This window comes from Myxine glutinosa, chromosome 7 (genome assembly GCF_964187855.1).
Source record: "Myxine glutinosa chromosome 7, kmMyxGlut1.1, whole genome shotgun sequence".
NCBI classification, from domain to species: domain Eukaryota; kingdom Metazoa; phylum Chordata; class Myxini; order Myxiniformes; family Myxinidae; genus Myxine; species Myxine glutinosa.
In genome coordinates this window covers 94,987,214-95,009,920 of record NC_136267.1, presented here as the reverse complement: position 1 = coordinate 95,009,920, position 22,707 = coordinate 94,987,214, and the positions used below count along the sequence as shown (strand labels likewise).

At 42.5% G+C, this 22,707-nt stretch overlaps 1 protein-coding gene across 1 annotated transcript in view; it reads left to right on the top strand.

The window, feature by feature from the left end:
• DIP2C (DIP2 acetate--CoA ligase C (putative)) overlaps positions 1-22,707 on the top strand; it is a 188,779-nt gene that overhangs the window by 149,629 nt on the left and 16,443 nt on the right. The window contains exons 28-33 of the mRNA XM_078782009.1: positions 10,196-10,305; positions 10,617-10,747; positions 11,774-11,942; positions 12,922-13,092; positions 15,696-15,757; positions 16,554-16,611. Of these exons, the coding sequence (XP_078638135.1) occupies positions 10,196-10,305; positions 10,617-10,747; positions 11,774-11,942; positions 12,922-13,092; positions 15,696-15,757; positions 16,554-16,611 (701 nt within the window). The remainder of the gene's footprint in view (positions 1-10,195; positions 10,306-10,616; positions 10,748-11,773; positions 11,943-12,921; positions 13,093-15,695; positions 15,758-16,553; positions 16,612-22,707) is intronic.

The following is a 22,707-nucleotide window of genomic DNA, read 5'->3' as shown; positions in this document are numbered from 1 at the left end:
AAATTCAATGGATGTTATGGGTTGTTGATGTTGTTATTGGCGGATAGGACGATCGCCAGGGGATGCGGAAATAAACAGTTTGATCTCGAACCTTCATCTGGCTCATTGCGTGGTTGCAGCGGTTTCTTTACATTGGCCCATGATGGAGGGATTGTGGTGACCTGAGCAAGCTACAGCATTCAACAACCTCAGGCAGGCAATTTCCCACACACCAGTCCTGAGGATCTTTGACCCATCCAAACCATCAGTCATCCAAGCTGACACGTCATCTACTGGCCTCGGAGCATGTTTACTACAACAAGGAAATCCAGTTTCCTGGGCCTCTCATTCACTATCAGTGGCAGAGCAAAACTTTGCTCAGATAGAAATGGAACTGCTTGGTGTGGTTTTGTGGTAGAAAGGTTCCACCACTATGTATGTGGGTATACGACAGAGATGCATTGGTGGTGACCATTGGTGACCACTGACCATCGTTAGAAAATCGCTTCACAGAGCGTCATCCAGACTACAAATGATGTTGCTTCATCTTCTTCATTATGACTTGGAACTCAAGTATGTGCGAGGCAAGTTACTGCATATTCCTGACACTTCTTTCGAGTTCCTATGGGCACTGTGCCAACTACCAGCATTTTATTTGAAGACATGCAGATGAGGGTGCACCAGTTGGTATCTCAGTTTCAAGTAAGCCAACGCAGACTAGTGACCCTATGTTATGCAACCTCAGTCGATAACTTTCTTCAGCTTTTAGTTGGACTTGTCATAAATGGTTGGCCTTCCCACAAAGCCAATGTGCCACCCATCGTCCAGCCGTATTGGGACACCAGACATGAACTGCACCTTGCCCAGGATCTGCTCTACCAAATAATAATCCCTAAAGCACAATGTTACAATGTACACGGTACGATCCATGAAGGCCAATTTAGACAAGAAAAAGCAAAGCTTGAGCCTATCAAGTTGTCTTCTGGCCCGGAATGAGCAGTGACATTGAGCAACTTGTAGCCAAATGTCCAGTGTGTGCAAGGCTCAGACCACCCAACTCGAAAGAACCGCTCATGCCACAGGAAGTTCCACAAAGACCTTGGCAGAAAGTTGGAGCTGGCTTCCTCCAATTTGCAGGAAAACATTTCCTCGTAGTGGTAGACTATTTCTCAAAATACCCAGAGGTGCTTCGAGTCCCCGGACTTTCTGAAAAGCATGTTATTAATGCAATCAATCCAACATTCGCCAGAGACAACATTACTCAGTAGCTGATAGCTGACATGTCACTTGCAAGTGCAGAATTAAACAGATTCGCTAAAGACTGAAGATTTCATATTACGACATCAAATCCCACATATCCCCAATCAAACCAACAGGTCAGCAGGTGGCGAATACATTTTACGACCGGAACTTCAAAGAGCTCCCACAACTTATCCCAGGTGAAAGCATCTGCATCAAGCAAGAAAAGGTCTGGGAGAAAGGGCAATAAATATGACATATGCAAAAAGGGTGGATTTACTTCAATTTCTCCACCCCCAACTGACACTTCTCTTGTTTCCTTTTCCTCCTAAATTTATTTTCCTCTCCTCCACTCTACTCTCATGTTGCTACCTGATGTGCACATAATTTATATATGCCTTCTGCTACTTAGAACAAAAACACCAATGTTACATACTGTATATATACATACAGTATATGTATAGTAAAATATAGGGGCGGTTGGGATTATACATTTTTTAAGAAAGAAAGGTGCTTCCAACCAGGAAGTAAAACTAGATCTACTTCGCAAATTTGAGCATATAAGCAGGAGCAGACCGACGTTTCCCCCACTTCACAGCAGGCTTCTTCAGGCCAATAGACCTTCACAGCAGGCTTCCTCAGATCTATTGGCCCGAGGAAGCCTGCTGTGAAGTGGGTGAAATGTCGCCTTAGACGGGTCTGCTCTTGCTTATTTGCTCAAATTGGTGCAATAGATCTTGTTTTACTTTCTGTTTGGAAGCACCTCCTTTCTATAAAAAAAACAAGACAAAGTCTAACAGCGCTGTAGCCGGTCATGTTTGATACTTTAGTTGAAGATAGTATGACCTGGGTGAAGATACCAGTTAGCAAATGATGCAAGTATTAAATTATTTTGAAGTACTGTAAGTCTCTAAGCTGTCTGTCACCATGGAAGTGAAGAGATTGCATTGAGACACTGGTTTATTCTATATGTTGGTCAGTTAGTCAACACTAACAAAGTGACCTCAGCACCATCTTGACACGCACCACTGTGTGTGTTACGGAATGAGGTGTTTTATGGCGGCCGGAGTGCAAATCCTGCCACCAACCTCCTTGAGAGAGGACCCAGTGAGTTGGTACTCACTTTGCCGACCTCAGAAGGATGACAGGCCGAGTCAACCCCACCTGGTGTTAATTCAACAGCTGGCCGGGATTCAAACTCAGGACCCTAGGATCCCAAGCCATCCACCCTAACCGTTAAGCAAACACTAGGCTTTGGGTGGTTGGAGGCAATCCTGAGAAATGCTTCAATGTTTGAAGAGCCCTTAATCAAAGTTTTAATTATATATGATCTGGGGGGCATACACCCCCTCCCCCACTCCGCCCCTCTCCCCCCATCATATATCATCACCCTGTTGTCATAATTTCAGTTCCCCCAATCATCAAGTGTGATAATTTGCCCCAACCAGGTATATGATGTAATATATGAATGTTCTCTAAAGGTTGTTGAAAGACACGAAACTGGCAAAGCCAAATGGCATTGCATTCTCCCTTTCAGAAGCGTAATTGTCGGCTATAAAACTCAGCCAGTATGAATGAATGATCGTTTTAAGGCCATTTTCCCCATAGAGTGGGGGTTAGCCTTGCGGGCCCCATGACAATCATGGTTCCCTTTTTGAGGCAATGTTTTTATGGCCGGATGCAAAACTCAGCCAGTATGTTGGATAAATATGTGAGGGACATACATACATACATACGGAGAGACAAACGCTATAAACACAGAAACCAGACATCTATGCCGTAAAAAATCATTCGTTTAATCACGAATTTGCCAGTTCTAAAAGCCTCTTTGCGAGTTTGAAGAAGAGGAAGAAGCGCTAATGTATGGTTTATTCACACAGCAGTTTGAACAGAAACATTTATTATTCTGCGACAGTATAAACCCTTTAGAAGGACACGGAACAAACATAAAAAATTATATATACAGTCGTGATATTTTGTGAAGCAATATAAAAATATATAAAACTACACAGGGGCCCACAAACAACAACAACCACAGCCACAATAACAATCTCGTGTTATGAAAGATCCTTATTTTTACATACTTTACTTCATGTGTTTCACGTGTTTGTGTTTCACACTGAATGAAAAACATAAAGGTAGAGCATGCAGATTGTGATACATGACAAGTTCAAAGATATGTCCGGCCTGAATGGCATAGGAATCAAAATGGTGGTTTTTGGAGTCAGCCGTCGTACCGCCGTGATGACATCACATCACCCCTGTCATGCGACCAGATCCTCAGCTCTGATTGGTGTACGTTTGAGGGGACATACGTACATACATACATAAATACATACATACTATACTATACCATTCCATCCATTAACATCGATGACACACCACTCAAGGTTGTAGATAAGTTCTGCTACCTTGGAGGTGTCCTCTCTCAAAATGCAATGATTGATGATGAAGTAACATCAAGACTCAATAAAGCATGTGTGTCCTTTGAAAGATTAATGCATCGCCTTTGGTATGGACGTGGCATTCGCCTGGACACCAAGATCAGTGTCTATCTTGCCGTTGTCTCATCGACACTATTGTACGGATGCAAATCTTGGACACCCTATCATCGCCATATCAAACACCTTGATCTATTCCATATGTGATGCCTTCACAGGAATCTTGGCATCACCTGGCAAGACAGATTACCTAACACCTCAATCCTAGACTGCTGTCATATCCAAGGAATTGAGTATTTCCTATGCAAGCCCAGCTTCGGTGGTCAGGACACCTCGCATACATAGAAGACCATATAATTCCAAGAACACTTTTCTGTGGACAACTTCAATTTAGTAAACAGTCACGTGGTGGACAAAGAAAGTGTTATAAGGATGTTCTTAAGTCCACACTCAACTTTTGTGCCATCCCAGTTGACACCTGGGTACATCAGACCACAAACAGGTCAGCTTGGCGAAACATTTGCCGCAAAGACCTGAACCACTTTGAATGTGGGAGATTTGCTATCGAGAGACAGTGAAGGCAAGAAAGGAAAACCTGCCAACGTCCATCTCCGCAAGGGCCAGTCTATACCTGTGATGTTTGTGGTAGACTCTGTGGGTCCCGCATTGGCCTATACTGCCATCGCACAATGCACAATACTTGGTGAGCACGCCAAAGTAAGGGAAGAGATTTGTGGAAAACGACAACTCACAACATCATCATCATTACATTCCACAGTTCTGCAATGTAAGTTGGGTTTCTTTTGTTCTTTTCTGTTTCCAGTTAATGCCATATGGCTTAGATGGACTCGTGTCTGGACTCTGGGGTGGCCATTCAAACTTTGGGAGTGCACCAGCTGTAACCTTGTTTCCCAAATACTGTTTTACTTTTGTAAGTGTTTTGGAAGAGCTGGGAAGTGGCCGTGTACTGTGTGCAGGAAGGGTGTCAGAGTGAATTCCATTCAATGTACAATGTGCGCTGAGTGGGTTCATCAAAAATGTAGTGGTTTGAGAGGGTTATTAACCAGTGTGGCAGCTACATTCAAGTGTAAGGTGTGCATAGAGGAGGCTGCAGATGGAGGAAATGTTGAGTTGGATCTTGGAGACGGCGTGAAGCTGGAAGGTGTGAAAACATTTTGTTACCTAGGAGACATGCTGAATGGAGAAGGTGAATCAGACTCGGCAACGGTTGCTAGAGTGAGATGTGCATGGAAGACGTTTCGGGAACTGAGTGGCGTGCTGATGAGGAGGGGAGTGTCGTTGCAGCTGAAGGGAAAGGTTTATGCTGCATGTGTGAGAAGTGTTGTGATTTATGGGAGCGAGACATGGGTAATGAACGTAGAGCAGCAATGAAGGCTGGAATGGGAGGAAATGCGAATTGTTCGGTGGATGTGTGGAGTATCGTTGAGAGAATGAATGAATGAATGAATGATCGTTTTAAGGCCATTTTCCCCGCTAGAGCGGGGGTTAGCCTTGCGGGCCCCATGACAATCATGGTTCCCTGTTTGAGGCAATGTTTTTATGGCCGGATGCCCTTCCTGACGCCAACCCTTGGTCGCCTCTTACGATGCGCAGGGATACGGTGTACCTATTCTAAACCGGGGTACACACCGGGATCATTCATCCCAGCAAGCTGGTACTCAATTTGCTGACCTCGGAAGGATGACAGGCTGAGTCAACCCCCCTGGCGTTAATTCAGCGATCGACCGGGATTCGAACCCAGGATCCTAGGATCCTAAGCCAGCACCCTATCCGCTAAGCCAACACCAGTTGAGACAACAACAACAACATCATGCATTTTAAGGCCATTTTCCCTGCTAGAGCGGGGGTTAGCCTTGCGGTCCCCATGACAATCTTCTCCATTTTGCCCTATTTTCTGCATCTCTCCTTGTTAACCCCTTTGCCCGCATTTCTTCTTCCACCATCTTTAGCCAAGTCTTTCTCGGTCTTCCCCGTCCTCTACTTCCTTCTACATTAATTTCCATCACTCTTCTCAACCAGTCACTTTCATCCTTCCTCAACACATGACCAAACCATCTCAACCTGTTCCTCTTCACAGCATCAATCACAGGCAATATTCCCATCATCTTTCGCAATTCATCATTTGTCTTCCTCTCTCTCTCAACGATACTCCGCACATCCATCGAACCATTCGCATTTCCACCCTTTCCAGCCTTCGTTGCTGCTCTACGTTCATTACCCATGTCTCACTCACATAAATCATAACACTTCTCACACATGCAGCATACACCTTTCCCTTCAGCTTCAGCGACACTCTCCTCCTCATCAGCACGCCACTCAGTTCCCGAAACTTCTTCCATGCACATCTCACTCGAGCAACCGTTGCCGAGTCTGATCCACCTTCTCCATTCAGCATGTCTCTGAGGTAGCAAAATGTTTTCACACCTTCCAGCTTCATGCCGTCTCCAAGATCCAACTCAACATTTCCTCCATCTGCAGCTCCCTCTGTGCACACCTTACATTTGAATGTAGCTGCCACACTGGAAAATGACCCTCTCAGACCACTACATTTTTGATGAACCCACTCAGCGCACATTGTACATTGAATGGAGTTCACTCCGACACCCTTCCTGCACACAGCACACGGCCATTTCCCAGTTCTTTCCACCACACCACATGCTTTACCACTTGCCATCACCTTCGTCTTTCCGATATTCACCTTCAGACCTTTTGTCTCCATACATTCCTTCCACTTGTTCATCTTTTCCTTCAGTCCATCCATACTTTCCGCAATCAACACCAGATCATCTGCATACAACAACTCCCACGGTAAACCCTCCTTTACGTTCTGAGCCAGCACCTCCATCACAGCTACAAATAGTGTTGGACTTAGTACCGACCCCTGATGCACTCCCACCTTCACCTCAAACTCACTTCCCACTTCACCACTGTTCCCGTCCTTCGTCCTCACAGCTGTGCGCGCTCTTTTGTACATTGCCATCACTACTCTGATCAACCATTCCTCCACTCCTAACTTCCTCAATGCCCATGTCAATACTTTGCGTGGAACCCTATCGAATGCTTTCTCCAGATCAACAAACCCAAAAAACAACTTCTTCCTCTTCTCAATGTACTTCTCCTGCAACTGCCTCACAATGAAAAGCTCGTCTGTCGTTCCTCTTCCTGGCATAAATCCAAACTGCATTTCGTCGATCTTCACTTTCTTCCTTATCCTCCTCTCCAACACCATTTCCAATACCTTCATTCCATGCTCCAATAACTTTATCGCTCGGTATGAGCCACACTCCAGAGGGTCACCTTTCCCCTTGTATGGAGGGACGAGGGTATTCAGTTCCCAAGCCACTGGAATGCGGCCTTCTTTCCCCACCAGATTACAGATCTCTGTCATTCTCTTCACACCCCAACTTCCTGCTGCCTTCAACATATCTCCCACAACTCCCGTCGGCCCTCCCGCTTTTCCACTCTGCATTGCTTTTATCGCTTCCTCAACTTCCTTCTCAGTTATCTTCTCTGCCGGTCCTAAAACTGGGTTACTCTCTATGTTGCCATCCCATTCATTCTCTGTATTCAACAGCATTTCCATTTATCTTTTCCATCTTCCTTTAATTCCATCTGGGTCGACAACGATTTGTCCCACTTCATCCTTCAAGCCACTCACCCCCATCACATCACACCTCTCTTTCGCTATGTGCTTTGCAATCCTGAATACTGCTTTCTGACCCTCTTCCGAATCCAAGCGTTCTCCGAACATTTTCCTACATGCCTCCTGCGCCTTTGCTACCTCTTCCTTTGCAGCCTTCCTGGCTGCCTTATAACTTTCATGCTCTGCTGTATCTGCTCCCGTACCCTTTGCCTTCTGCCACTCCTTGAACTTCTTCCTCTTCTCGTCAATCCTCTTTCCAACTTCATCATCCCACCACCATGTTTCCGAGTGCCTCGGTGGTCCTTTTGTCCTCGGTGGTCCTATATGAGAGAGAGGAAGACAAATGATGAATTGCGAAAGATGATGGGAATAGAGCCTGTGATTGATGCTGTGAAGAGAAACAGTTTGAGATGGTTTGGTCATGTGTTGAGGAAGGATGAAAGTGACTGGTTGAGAAGAGTGATGGAAATGAATGTAGAAGGAAGTAGAGGACGGGGAAGACCGAGAAAGACTTGGCTAAAGATGGTCGAAGAAGAAATGCGGGCAAGGGGGTTAACAAGGAGAGATGCAGAAAATAGGGCAAAATGGAGAAGATTGTCATGGGGACCGCAAGGCTAACCCCCGCTCTAGCAGGGAAAATGGCCTTAAAATGCATGTTGTTGTTGTTGTTGTTGTTGTTGTTGTATTCTGTTGCAAAATGAAGCCTCTTCTCATTCAACAATTTACACTCGGAACTGCATGGTGCTGCAGTATCTGCTTGTACTGTGCTTCTCTTTTGTTAGCGTCCTATTGAAGTTTTCCTGCACCAACAGCTGAAATATAACCTCAGACAGTCACAAAACCTAACCCATGTTTAACAGTAGGCTACAAACATTGCATTCGTAACTTCCTCCAGGTTTTCGGCGTATTAACTGGCATCTCTTAGATCCAAGAAGTTACACTTCAATTCATCTGACCAGAGTGCCCAATTCCATTGTTCAGTTGCCCCATCTTGGTGTTGTCTTGCAAATTTCAGTCTTTTCACCTTATTGTGCTCTGGCCCTCTCTATTCTATCTCCAGGCGCTGCATGACATCATTGCCAGGTGCCGGAGGGGGCCCGGCGATGACGTGCGCTGAAAGGGAGTACTCAGTTTTCACTCCGTTTGTTTGTTTTATTGTTTGTTTGTCCGGGTGATATCTCAGCCATCCTTCTAGCTAGGAAGCTGAAATTTGGGCACAATAGGAAGTAGGTGCTTTGGCAAAAACTTGATAAAATTTTTTTTTTGATTAACCACTATATTGATTCATTACTTAATTATTATCGATACATTAATTCCTTATTTCATTTCTTTTTCATGTGGCCAATATCTCAGGCACCTTTTGATCTAAGAAGCTGATATTTGGACACAACAGCAACCACGTGATTTGGCTATAAAGGGTATTTTTGATTTATCAATTAATCAATTAATCGATTAATTATTTAATTTTTCGATTATTTACTTGATTTTCAAAAAGTTACATATTTGGATGAAACTAGTGGTTTAGGTATGATGCTATTAACCAATTGCTTAAGAAATTAATTATTTTACGATTATTATTTATTTATTTTAATTACGCAATGTATCAGTTAATCAATCAATTATTGTACACCGCTCCCTCCCAAATCCGTCTCCATGTGCTGTACGGCGGCATTGCCGGACACCGAAGGCGCCCTCGCAATGTTGCGTGCTGGAGGATATATTATTTATTTATTTGGCATGGGGGCAGTTTACTTTGAATATAGATCTACTTGTTTTGTGGTGTGGTTTCTTTGCTGAAGCTCTGCCATGGAGACCTGCAGCAATCAGCCTGCTGTGCACAGTGCTGGATGAGATTTTATGCTGCTGACTTGATTTTCTTCTATCACATAAGCTGAGCAACTTCAAATGTTTCACAGGCAGGGTGATTCATCAATGTGTGTGTCGTCACACAGTGGATGTTAAACTGGGTGTTCCATCTGCCAGCATTAATTGGTAGATGTTAAAGATCCTGCGGTGTCTTTTGTGAAGAGTAGCCGAGCTATCGCCTGCACCCTAGCCAAATTCCAAATTACTGCCCTAACTTCCTGTGTCGAAGTGGCGCTCTGTTCAGGATTGTAACTCCAGCCAAGAAACTGCTTTGGCAGAACTGATGCTCTTTATAGAGCATGGTACATGATCTGAACTTCATGTGCATTTCATCAAAAGTCAGACCCCATGTTACAGGTTACAGTGCTTTTATGAAGCACAGCACCACCACAGTGGCATAATGCACCAACTTACCTTTGTGCAGCAGAACAGGTGACCTGTAATTGCTTTGGTGTACACTCTGCCAGTTCATCCACAGCTCGGACGTTGTGATTGCATGACAAAGCAAAACCCTTCTTTCCAGCCATCACCAATATAAGAGGTCTTGTAATCAAAATGGAGATGAGGGTGTTGTCTACGTTTCCAGGTAGCTCCCATGAGAACTCGAGGGCTAAATTCTGCTTGGTCTTTGCACTGCCAAGTTGGCTACAAATTGCCAAATATCAGAATCAACACTATATGCTTCAATTTTGTCAAACACGTTTACACTTTTCCAAATGATCCGGCATTTTTCTACAGAAAGCTATAATCTGTAATTCCACATTGACTCGGTTCGGACATTTTGTCAATATCTATCCTGACTGATGCCATTACAACTTTGTGGCCTGCCACCCGTGAAGCTCCTTGACCTCCAATCTTGGTGCAAACAAGGAATCATTTTCCCTGTAATCAAGCATTAACCAATGTTCCTTCATTTGATTGCACGTCCTCATGGTTTTGTTGCAATCACAGCCTTATTCGCTGTTCCTCTTGGTGACAACAGCACATTTATGCTTGTTTGCTACAGATGACCTTCCTAAGCGCAAGTTGAGCCATATATACAAGCCCCCTACGTCGGAAATGCTGGCCTATGTGGATTTTGGTGTGTCCATGCAGGGTGTGCTGACAGGCCTGAATGTGAGTTTGTTTAATTTGTCTGCCTTTGTCTTTAGAGATTAGGGGAATTGGGGATTGGAGACTCTGAAGATTATAGATTGTGAGTGGTGGTGGGTGTGCGGGGAGTTGAGGAGGGGTTTGGGGCAGAGGGTTTGGGGGGGGTGGGGGGGGCAGTAGGGGTAGTGGAGAAGGTGTTGGTGAGGGTGATAATCATGGGAATGATAATATTTTCATACCTTAATAAATGTAGAAGCAATCATTGATGGTGTTATTTTCATTATCACTTTGATTGGCAATTTTCAATTTTTAATGAGATTTGTGTGTGTTTGTAGATGTCCCACGCTGCGGCCATGGCCATGTGCTGTGCCATCCAGACTCATTGCGACTTAACTCCCTTGCGTCATGTTACCTTGTGCATCGGAGCTCACACAGGCCTCGGCCTTGTACTCTGGTGTCTGAGCAGGTAAGACTTATTCAAGACTCAAAGATTTCCATGTTCCAACCTCGTACTGCTGACACAATTTGTCCTCCTGTACAAGTTTGTAATGTTATGATCAAGGTACGCAGATTTATGAATGGCAATTGTAGAAACATTTTGGAAACTTTTCACCTGCTGCCTGCTGTGAAAATGTATGTACAAAGATTGTTTTGCCAATTGCAACAACAGTTTTTCACCAAGAGGCCCAAAGTCTCATGTCGATGAAAACGCAAGGTGATCCTTGGGCCGAGCGTCGTCAATCTGCCTCGGCGGCATGTGCAGCTGGTGTCGAATATGATTGAAGCGTTTCCAGACTGTATTTTCACACTGGCTGTTAATGTCGGCATTATGTTTGGCGTTTTTAGCCCGGGGTAACACTGATCTTGGGAAGCAAGCCTGATGTATGCCAAAATTACCTATTTTTTGTCAGCGGAATGCTCGTTAGCTTGCAAAGTGCCAAACTCGATGCTTCTTGGTGATTAGATTTCAACGTTGTGATTTCATAGAGCTGCTGGAAATTGGTGTTGAATAAGAACCGAATGGAGAAGGCAATGGTTATTGCATTGAGAGCCACCTTGTGTCATATTACCTGCATCACCACCGACATTAGGTGTAATTTTTATTGCTTATGTGGCTCACAATGTGTGAGCTTTAATTGCCACTAATGCCAGACCTGTGAATGAACAATGCTGTGTCAGGTGTGCTCACTGATTTTGCCAATCTGGCACGAGCTTTCCACTTCTGTCACTTTTCTGTCCCCGCCTTTATGATCTGGGCCTTTTAGCTCATTAGACATATGTACAATATGGACAGCGCTTGTACATGTGAACTCCCCATTTGCTGTGAGATGTGCCTTCAAGGGCTTTGAGTTGCAGGCTGTCATGGAGGTGTTGCAATCAACAAATCACCCGCATACCTTGCAAATTCCTTAAAATTCTATAGCAATAGACAAGTGCTAATACATCTGCAAAATGGCTTTGTAACCCAAAGATGCATTTGTTCTTTTCTCAGCGTATACACTGGACACCAGACGTTCCTTATTTCACCGGCAGAGTTGGAGACGCTCCCTTACCTATGGCTATTGACCTTGAGTCAGCACAAGACCACGGACACCTTCTGCTCGGGCTATGTTGCTGAACTCTGCACCAAGAACCTTTCGACTCAAATCGGCACATTAAAGGTCTTTATTCCTCTTGTTGAGAATCGTCGAGTTTTAATTGACATTATTTATTTCCTTTCTTACATTGATGTGTTTTTTTAACACGAAGCAAGATTGCTGGAAAAGGAGAGGCTCATGGAAACCATAGCCCCTCCAAATGAGGTTAATTATGCTTTTGGAGAAAGAAATACAGATGTATTGAAACAAAAATCCACGTGTGGTTAATCATTTTGGCCGTCCATTTATTATGTATGCGCAAGTGGAAATATGGGGGTGGGGGTATGGCGAGGAGGGTGTTGCATGTGGCAAGGTGGTGCAAATTGAGAAGGGCAGCAAGGTAGGAAATGGGAAAGATAAATGAGGGTAGGAGAAGAAAAAGTAAACTGAAGGGCGTAAGGAAGCATGTACGAGTCATTATAAAGGGGAGAGGGTCACCAAACATCCCGTAATAAACAGATGATCCCTGATGTTCACAGGTCCCTCCCACATGCATTACCTCAACCTCATTTACTAATCATGGACAGCAGGTGCCTGTTAAAAGATAACAAATTGATTAATTAAATGCCGTTTTTTCGACTATTAGTTTATCGGTTGGACCACGTGGATCCTTCACGTCACAATCTTCACAAATGTAGAAGTTGTCGTTTTAACTTTAACAATAAAGTGTGTATCTATTTGTCTGACCCTGATGATCCACCTTGCACAGTTTTGTCCACTCTGAATGGTGTTGCGAGTGAGCCTGGGAGCAGGTGTACCTGTGCATGTGATCACACAAAGATAGCTCGTTGAGAGGCCTTGCTTAAATATGTTTGATAAATAGGACAGCAAACTTGCCACTCTCATTTGTGGAGTATTTTGATGGAAATGAAAAAGACAGCTTGCACTTGATTGAAATTAATGAAATAATTAAAAACATACACATTATATTTGTTTTGTCTGTGCTGTTTTATAATTAATTCTCGTACATTTCCGTTCTTCCTTCCACCTGTGCCCTCACCAGACACGGGGCGTGAACCTGGCCAGCCTGCGCTCCTGCATCGTCGTATCTGAAGAGCGACCCAGGTTCGGCCTACTTCAGTCCTTCACCAAGATCTTCGAGGAGTTGGGCCTGGCGGCTTCTGCCATGGGTGTATCATTTGGCTGTCAGGTCAATGTTGCTATTGGCATTGAGGTCAGAAGGCTTCGTTGATTGGTTTTGGGTGGGGGGCAGAAGGTGAAATGAGTGTGTGAGAGTGGGGTGAGAATGGAAACGTCTTGGAAGTGTTTTGCCTTTACAAGGGAATCAGAACGACTTTGGCATTACAAACGGGTGTTTTTGAGGCCTGAATACTTTTGCTGTTTTAATTCAGTGATCATTTTAGACTGGTTCAATTTCCAGCAAATGTGATTGCATGAGGCATTTTTGAGGAAAAGCAAACAAATAGGTTTTTCTTAAAGGGAATTTTGTGCTGAATATGAATATCTTGTTTGTGTTTCCCAAAATTGCCTAATTAGGTCATTAATTAAGGTCAAACGTCAATAAGTGCAAAATTCAGGTTTTCACAGAAATTTTTATTTTTAATATTCAATACAGTGGTAAAAAAAGATTTTCCAATATCTATCATATTAAGCCATACATTGCATGTCAAAGATTTGACATGCAATGTATGTATGTTAATGGAAAATGTGAAAGAAATTTTCACTTCTATGGAGAATATCTCCGTAACGGTTGACCTTTCTACGGAGTGCCATGTCAGTCGATTTCCCTTTGATGTTTCATGTCAAAATGCACCAGTGAAAAGAATATATGGCATAGCATCATTGTCTAGGTTCAGGGGAATGAGACTTTGTTGTTTGTTTTGCGAAATTTGCATAATTAGCCACCAATTAGGGTCAAGGGTTAATTAGTACAAAATGCGAATTTTTATGAAATTTTCGTAAGGTCCTATTTGACGTCCCCTAAATGAATTTACAAGAATTTTCTACATATCATTCAAATTAAACGTCATATTATGTGCCGAATATTCAAATTAAATGAAAAATATGATAGGAATTCTTGATTCTATCGCCAATATCTCAATAACGGTTCAATTGCCAATATCTCAATAACAGTTCAATTTTGGTCGCATGGATTTGTCTCTTTTCCAACGTAGGCCACCAAAACTGATTTTAGTTTCCTCTATATATGACAACAATATATCTAACAATATATTAGAAAGGAATATGTCACCTTTTTATATTTCTATATTTTATATTTATATTTCACCCCCTTAAACCAACACTGATGAAGTGTCAAATAACCGTATTGTGGCAATATCCTAGCATTGGCGTTATTTCGTCTTGTTTTTGCATGTTACAGTCTCCGAGTCACTGTATTTGCATGCGTCCGTACACTTCAAATCCCATTTCTTGCACGAACACCTATCACTGGTGCAACCCTTGGTACAGCCACACTGTACAATGTCCTTGCATGCTTTTGGGATATAGGGTAAAGATGTGAGCACCGGTGAGAGAAGACCACCATCAGCCAGCTTCCATCCAGCAGAGTCCATTGGGGAAGGAATTACTGGGTTGGGATTGCACGCTTCTCTCCATATGAAGCTCTGGTAATTTGCACGCTGTATATGGTGATGTGCAGCATCACTGGATGGTGGCATTGATTCTGGTGCCTGACATTTACTGAACAGCTTTATTGAACAGTGAACATATCACATGTTCTTGTGATATCACATCTCACGAGATGATATATCATCACATTACTGAACATTTACTGAACTCACAGTTCAGTTCCCACAGTTCCCACAACTCACAGTTCAGAACTCACAGTTACTGTTCCCTCACTCACTCACATTTACTGAACAGCTTTACTGAACAGCGAACATATCACATGTTCTTGTGATATCACATCTCACGAGATGATATATCATCTCACGTTCTTGTGATATCACATCTCATGTGATATCACATGATATCACTTGTGATATCACATCTCACAAACATATCACATGTGAACATATCACATGTCCCTATCACATGTACCACAATTCTTACCATGAACAGCGAACTTCTCACATTTTCCATTAAATTCAAATCTTTGACATACGATATATGGCTTAATATGATAAATAAATAAAAAAAAACACCTTTAGAGGCCATTTTTCCCCGCAAGCGGGGGTTGGCCTTTTTCGGGAACCGTGGTTGTTGTTGTTTTCGGTCCCCTTTTTGAAGCAATGTTTTACGGCCGGATGCCCTTCCTGACGCCAACCCTTTTTGCCGCCTTTAACGACAAACAGGGAATTACCAGTGAACTGGTCCTCAATTAGCCGACCTCGGAAGGATGACAGGCTGAGTCAACCCCCCTGGCGTTAATTCAGCGATCGACCGGGATTCGAACCCAGGATCCTAGGATCCTAAGCCGGCACCCTAGCCGCTAGCCCAACACCTAGCTTAATATGATAGATACTCGATAAACTTTTTCGCCAATGTATTGGATATTAAAAATAAAATAATTTCTGTGAAAACTTGAATTTTGCACTTATTGACCTTTGACCTTAATTAATGACCTAATTAGGCAATTTTGGGAAACACAAACAAGATATTCATATTCAGCACGAAAATCCCTTTCAGAAAAACCTATTTGTTTGCTTTTCCTCAAAAATGCCTCATGCAGCTTAAATAAGCACATTTTTGAATTTCTTGCCTAGACTATTTGGCTCGATTAGCACAAAGGCAGGAATGAAACATCATGTTGGATACAATATTCCATACATGCCAAGATGTCTATCTTACCCTCAGGCTCCATCTGCCACGCCTCCCACAACTGTGTACATTGACATCCGAGCACTGCGGAGCGACCGGTATGAAAAATATTCTATTACTGTCTGACACCCACTAGCAGCTGGTGTCTGTCTTGCAGCGACAGCTATTGTTTTTGGAGTCGTTAGGAAAAATGGTGTCTTTGTAGACAGCGTCAGTAGAATATAAATAGCAATTTATTTAATTAACTCCCTCTCCTCCCCCCTCGTTATTGAGAAACGTTTCAAAGTGAGTCACGTAGGATGCAGGGAAAAAAAACATTGGTCGAGCAGAACCCCATTATATTCAAATCCACGTTTTCCACATTGTACCCTCATTCTTCTTAATCTCGTTGCAAGATTGCCATTAGCTCTGACATGATGTATGACCAAAGCCATGGAAAAACAGGTTAGTTGTCAGGAAATAGCAATCGATTACACGCACTCAACTCTGGTGCACACGATTTTATTTTTGTTTCCCCCCAAACACGACATAGTTCCACTCAGTCTTGTGCTCCGTGGTTTCTGCCACTTGGGGGAGCAGTACACGAGCCTTGCAACGATCGTCGCACACTTACAGATCGTGTCAATGAGGCAGAGCATTGTTTTATTTTTGGAATTTGGATTTCAGAGCTGGGATTTTTGGGAAGAACTCATCCTGTCATTCCTCATACCTAAAGTATAACAGAGAAGCTCCAACTATTCAACTCCGACCTAGCCACAAGAGCAGGTTTACAGAACTCAATGATATGGCCAGATGTTTCTGGCCCTGAAATGTCATCATGAATATGAATTGTTTATTTTGAATAACTAAACATTTGGAGAGAGCTGCACCATGCTGATTGTGTACACATTGCAGGATACGGCTGATGGAAAGGGGTGCTCCGCACAGCTTGCCTATCATGCAGGCAGGACAGGTGAGGATGCAACTTATCATCATTATCATCACATTATGGAGGGTGGCAGTCGAGTAAGGAAATAACTAATGATTTAGCATTTATAAAAACCCATCACTGTTGTTGTTATTTCAAACATGGCTATAACTCACAAGCATCCAGTTAAATACAGATGTCATTTCAGACATTATTCTATCCTCTGTGCTACATACGCACATCTATAAGTTTATATGAGGGGTTGCTGGAGGGATTTAGTCACTCTATGGGCTTTCCAATGTTAGGATATATGTCTGCGTGGTTTATCTCAAGAAATCACGACTGAACGATTTTGCATCAGCGCTGAGGCATCACAAGGTCACTGTGTACCCGAACAAGCCATTTGTGGGGAGCATTTTGATCTGGTAATAAATCAATTGGCTTAAATAACAGTAAACGATTTAATACCAGATCTCAGGTACAGAGCTCTAATCATCAGAAACAAAGTTTATGCCTTGTACAACCTTCATTGGTTCATTTCTTGAAATAACTTCATATTGCGGACTCGGTCAAGTGCCCGGTTCAAGTACATAATCCATGTGCATGTCGTCATGGCGTATGCAATGAGGCAAGGGCTGAAAGGTGGGAAAATCGCAATTAATCTTACAAAAATCGATCGGGATTTGAAATATCCAGTTTATAATGGCTAGCTCTTAAATTGGTGGAATCACGTGACAATGAAACTGATTTGAGTATTTATCAGTTATTCTCTTAATGGAATGTTTGTCGTGCATTAATGGTGCTGCTAGGTTTAAAACTTTGAATTACAGATTGATATGGACTGTTAAAGTACTCATGTAGAGTAGTCGAATTAAACATCCTGTTTCTGTAGCGTGGTGTCACCAGCAGTGGTGACCCGCCCAGGAAGGTCTCCTTAAACAACATCATTTTATCTCATACCAAACCTCAGAACTAAAACTTGGTAAATGCAGAAATATTAGGACTTCTGGTCCTTTTGAGAAAATGTGGTATTACTAAATGTGTGGGTGCACTATGATGGGGAATTACCAGAAGTCCAGAAACACTGAGGCTTTTTGGTTGGTGCGCATGACATGCTCACAGCACCTGGTTCAAATCATGTGAAACGTCAGTTGGAGACCGTGTTTTTTATGTCCTCAGAAAGCAAGGGAGAGAAGTAATGTAAACAAGGTTGTCATGTGATCATTGCTACTGTGTTCCTTTCAGCCTGTTATCGACTGGTGATGGCTCAAGATTATTAATTGAGATAGTGGTGGTGTGTGTGTGTGTGTGTGTGTGTGTGTGTGTGTGTGTGTGTGTGTGTGTGTGTGTGTGTGTGTGTGTGTGTGTGTATGTGTGTGTGTGTGTGTGTATGTGTGTGTGTATGTGCGTGCATGTGCACATATGCATTCATACCAACAAGATGACTTGGAGGTACATACATTGGCCTCAAAGCTGTCTGTGTATGCCATCGTTCGGATGGTCATTAAACTGTCGTCCTGTCTGCCGGCATTAGTTCGAAATGCTAAATATCTCATGCTGTTCTTCACAGAGTTTGTGTGTGTGTGTGTGTGTGTGTGTGTGTGTGTGTGTGTGTGTGTGTGTGTGTGTGTGTGTACGTACGAGTGCACGAGTAATATATATATTACTATATATATATATATATATATTTATATACTATATTTTTTATATACTATATATACTATACTATATATATATATATATATATAAATATATAATATACTATATTATATATATATATATATATATATATATATATATATATATATATATATATATATATATATATATATATATATATATATATATATATATATATATATATATATATATATATATATACATACAGTCATCCCTCGCTATATCGCGGTTCACTTTTCGCAGCTTCGGTACATCGCGGGTTTTTTCGCTAGTATATGTAAAATTATATCGCGGATTTTTCGCTATATCGCGGGATTTTGCGGTATAAATGTATTTTTATATACTATTATTTTAAATATTTTTGTGGTAAAATAAGCATTTTCTAGCCTAAAAAATTAAAAAACGTAAAAAAATAAGAAAAATACAGTATTTAACGTATACACGTATACAGTATTTAACGTATACACGTACATAAAACATAAACAGTACACGACTTTGATGTTATGGTGGGCCGAGCGGAATGGCCGCCGTGTCCGCACAAGTTACCCGATTATACTCGAACGTTGCCGAGTCGCGCTACGCTAGATCAATGAAGGAAAAGGACACAACGGCTGGGATTAAAATGACACGACACCAGGGATACGGTTCTCAAGACCTCCGGAGGAGGTTATATTAGGGCGGAAGGTCAGATTACAACGACAAGAGGGACAGCATAGAAAGGCAGGCACTTAGACACACTCTTATATTAGCCCCGACAGACGACAGATAAACGGGACAAAACTGACTCACACGGGGATTGATGGCAAGGAAAGGCGGGTTGGTCGATGGCTCAAGGTGCACTCTTGGCTCAAGGACAAATCGACCCGGTCCAGTCCAATAGATGCGGGGAGGTCGCTCAGCGCTCGGAGGTCGCGACTGGTCTGTTCAAGCTGGGGGCGCATCTGACGTCACATCCGGTAAGTCGCTGCGTATATCCGGCGGGGAGTGACACGCCCTCGGCTCGTTAGCTCCGCCCCAGATGGAATCGGTCCGCCCTTCTTATTGGGTGCGGGGGGGTTACCAGGCTCCGCCCTTGACGAGGAGCTGACAGCCAGCCCCTCCGTGGTAACCCCGTGGAGCGCATGGGTAATGGCGGCTAACCGAGCCGGAGTGAGGACGCACACTCCCCGCGCGCGCCGTTGTTGTAGTTGTTGTAGTTGTTGTTGTAGTTGTTGTTTGGGGAAGAAGATGGGAGGAGGTATGGGAAGGTCCTAAACTCACTACTGGTGCCATATAATCACATTCTGGTGCAACGAAGAGTCAGAATTAATGGAAACGAGTCCTTAACTGACATAGACTAAGAATAACTAGCAAGATGTCCGAAAGTTGTCTACGTGAGATGCGGTGGACCTGGGCACGACATTTAATGGGGGAAAAAGGGGAAGGTCGGTTCTACAGAGTGTTATTTACAGGCAATGGGACTAGGGAATGGGGGATTGGGGAGTATTGGGGAAACAGGGGAGTATTTACAAGCGGATATTGAGGCCAAGTCCCATATCCGCAACAATATATATATATATATATATATATATATATATATATATATATATATATATATATATATATATATATATATATATATATATATATATATATATATATACATACAGTCATCCCTCGCTATATCGCGGTTCACTTTTCGCAGCTTCGGTACATCGCGGGTTTTTTCGCTAGTATATGTAAAATTATATCGCGGATTTTTCGCTATATCGCGGGATTTTGCGGTATAAATGTATTTTTATATACTATTATTTTAAATATTTTTGTGGTAAAATAAGCATTTTCTAGCCTAAAAAATTAAAAAACGTAAAAAAATAAGAAAAATACAGTATTTAAAACATATTACAAGAAATAAAATACTGTACATAGTGTACAGTAGAAGAGTAGACAAAGAGACAAAGAGTCGTGCGTATGGAAAACGCAGATGCGGCAGCTTCCACTTGCGCTAGTTACCCACGTAATGGGTAACTGTAATGCTCTTTCTGGCTGTGCAGTACATTCATCATCGTCATCACCTTCATCGTCATCAGTACTGCACAGCTAATTCATCATCATCTTCATCACGCAAGTTGTAGTATTGAAGAGCCGGGGCTCTTGCTTGATACGGACGAAATGACGGGCAAGACACAAACTCGTCCGAGAAGATATTTATTCTCAAAACCAACTCGGGAACACTGAAAAGCCCGTTTATCGGGCTGAATTATAAAGCACAACCAGAAACCGAAAGCCACGCCTCTCAAGCGTGGCGTGCTTGGTGGTCACGTGATCAACAGGTGTAGCTGATTATACCCGCACGCGCGGCACGCTTTGGCGGTCACGTGACCAGCCACTCTGGCGCCGGGGATCCCCGCCGGTGACGTCACCGGCTGGAGCAAGGTGATTCTGATGCTGGTCTTGCTTGGGGAACCCATGGGTCGCTACAGTATCTTCAATGGTGAGTATCCATTAGAATTTTATATGTTGTTAAAATTACGTATGTTTAAGAGTGTAAAAAGTGTTTAAGAGTATAGGAAGTGTTTATAAGAGTATGGGAAAGGTTAATAAGAGTGTGGGGAGGGTCATAAAGCTTTAAAATATATATAAATAATAAAATAAAAATATGGTCACTACTTCGCGGATTTTCGTCGATCGCGGGGGGTTCTGGAACGTAACCCCCGCGATAAACGAGGGATCACTGTATATATATATACTGTATATATATATATATATATATATATATATATATATATATATATATGTATATATTATACATATATATATATATATATATATATATATATATATATATATATATATATATATATATATATATATATAAGGGGGCTGCAAAAGTAGGTATACAGTAATGAAAAACAAAACGTGCGCACAAAACGTATTTTATTGATTAAACAAGCATATCAATAATAACATATCAATAATAAACATATCAATAATAAACATATTAATCCCTCAAATGTTCAAACTGTTTGCCCCCGGCATTCACACACTCCACTAGTCGAGTGTGGACACCCACGCACACTCTGGCACAAAGGTCTTTATCAGCATCAATTTCCTGGCAAGCCTCCCGTATGAACTGAATCATGGCATCAACGGAACGTGGCTTGCGTGCGAAAACCCTGTCTTTTACACATCCCCAGAAAAAGAAGTCCATAGGGGTGAGATCCGGCGAACGTGCTGGCCAGTCAACGGCTCCCCGACGTCCAATCCACCTGTTGGGAAATTCTTTGTCAAGTAGCGCACACACAGTGAGTGCGAAGTGCGGTGGCGCCCCATCCTGCTGAAAGTAGAAGTCGTCCTGCTGCTGTTGTTCGCGTACCTGTGGTATGATTGTATCCGTCAGCATGTTCAGATACACGTGTTGATCGACAGTCCTGTGCAGAATGATAGGTCCAACGACACCTTTGCAGGACAGGCCAGCCCACACTTTCACCCCAGGTTGATTGAGCTGTTGCTCAATCGTGACTTTAGGGTTTTCAGTTGCATAGTACACACAATTGTGCCGATTAACGGCACCCGATAGCTTAAAGTTTGCTTCATCGGACCACACGGTTTTGCGCAAAATGCTGTCACCCTCTCGTTCCTCGTTCAGGATGGCTTCGCAAAATTGTAAACGCCGATCCGAGTCATCCTCTAATAAACCATGTATCAATCGTGGCACGTACATTTTCAGTCCTGCACGGTGCATCAAACGACCCAACGATCTGCGTTCAATACCCAATTCAGATGACGCCCTGTTTTTCGATTTCTGAGGGCTCTGGGTAAATGCCAAGGCGGCTTGCATTGCATTCTCTGGCGTTGTCACGGTGACTGGTCGACCACTCTTCGGCGAGTTGTGGATAGACCTCGTCCTCTCAAATTTGTCACGTATCCGGTAAATCGTGAGCCTCGTTGGTGGAGGCGATGCAAATGTTTCTCGCCACTGCTCTCGCACACGTTCACTATTCTCTGTCTTCCAGTACTGTTTCAAAATCCATTTGCGCTCCTCGTCCGTTGAATTACCAGCCATCGTTAAATTTCCACTTCACCTGCAAATAATAGATGTATTATAGAAAAAATTACGAAAATATAAATATTAAAAATGGTAATGATTTTAATGAATTAAATGAATTCTAGTATTAAATGAATCCTAGCACCACTATTATAATACTGGTAATACTGGTATAATCCTTACTGTATACCTACTTTTGCAGCCCCCTGTATATTTATATATATATATATTTATATATATATATACATATATATATATATATATATATATATATATATATATATATATATATATATATATCTATCTATAATTCCATTAATCTCTGTGTGTATGTGTGTTTGTATGTGTGTATGTGTGTTTGTATGTGTGTATGTTTGTCTGTGACCGCTGTTTCTCGACAACTACCGGTCCGATATACTTTAAACTTGCCAGGT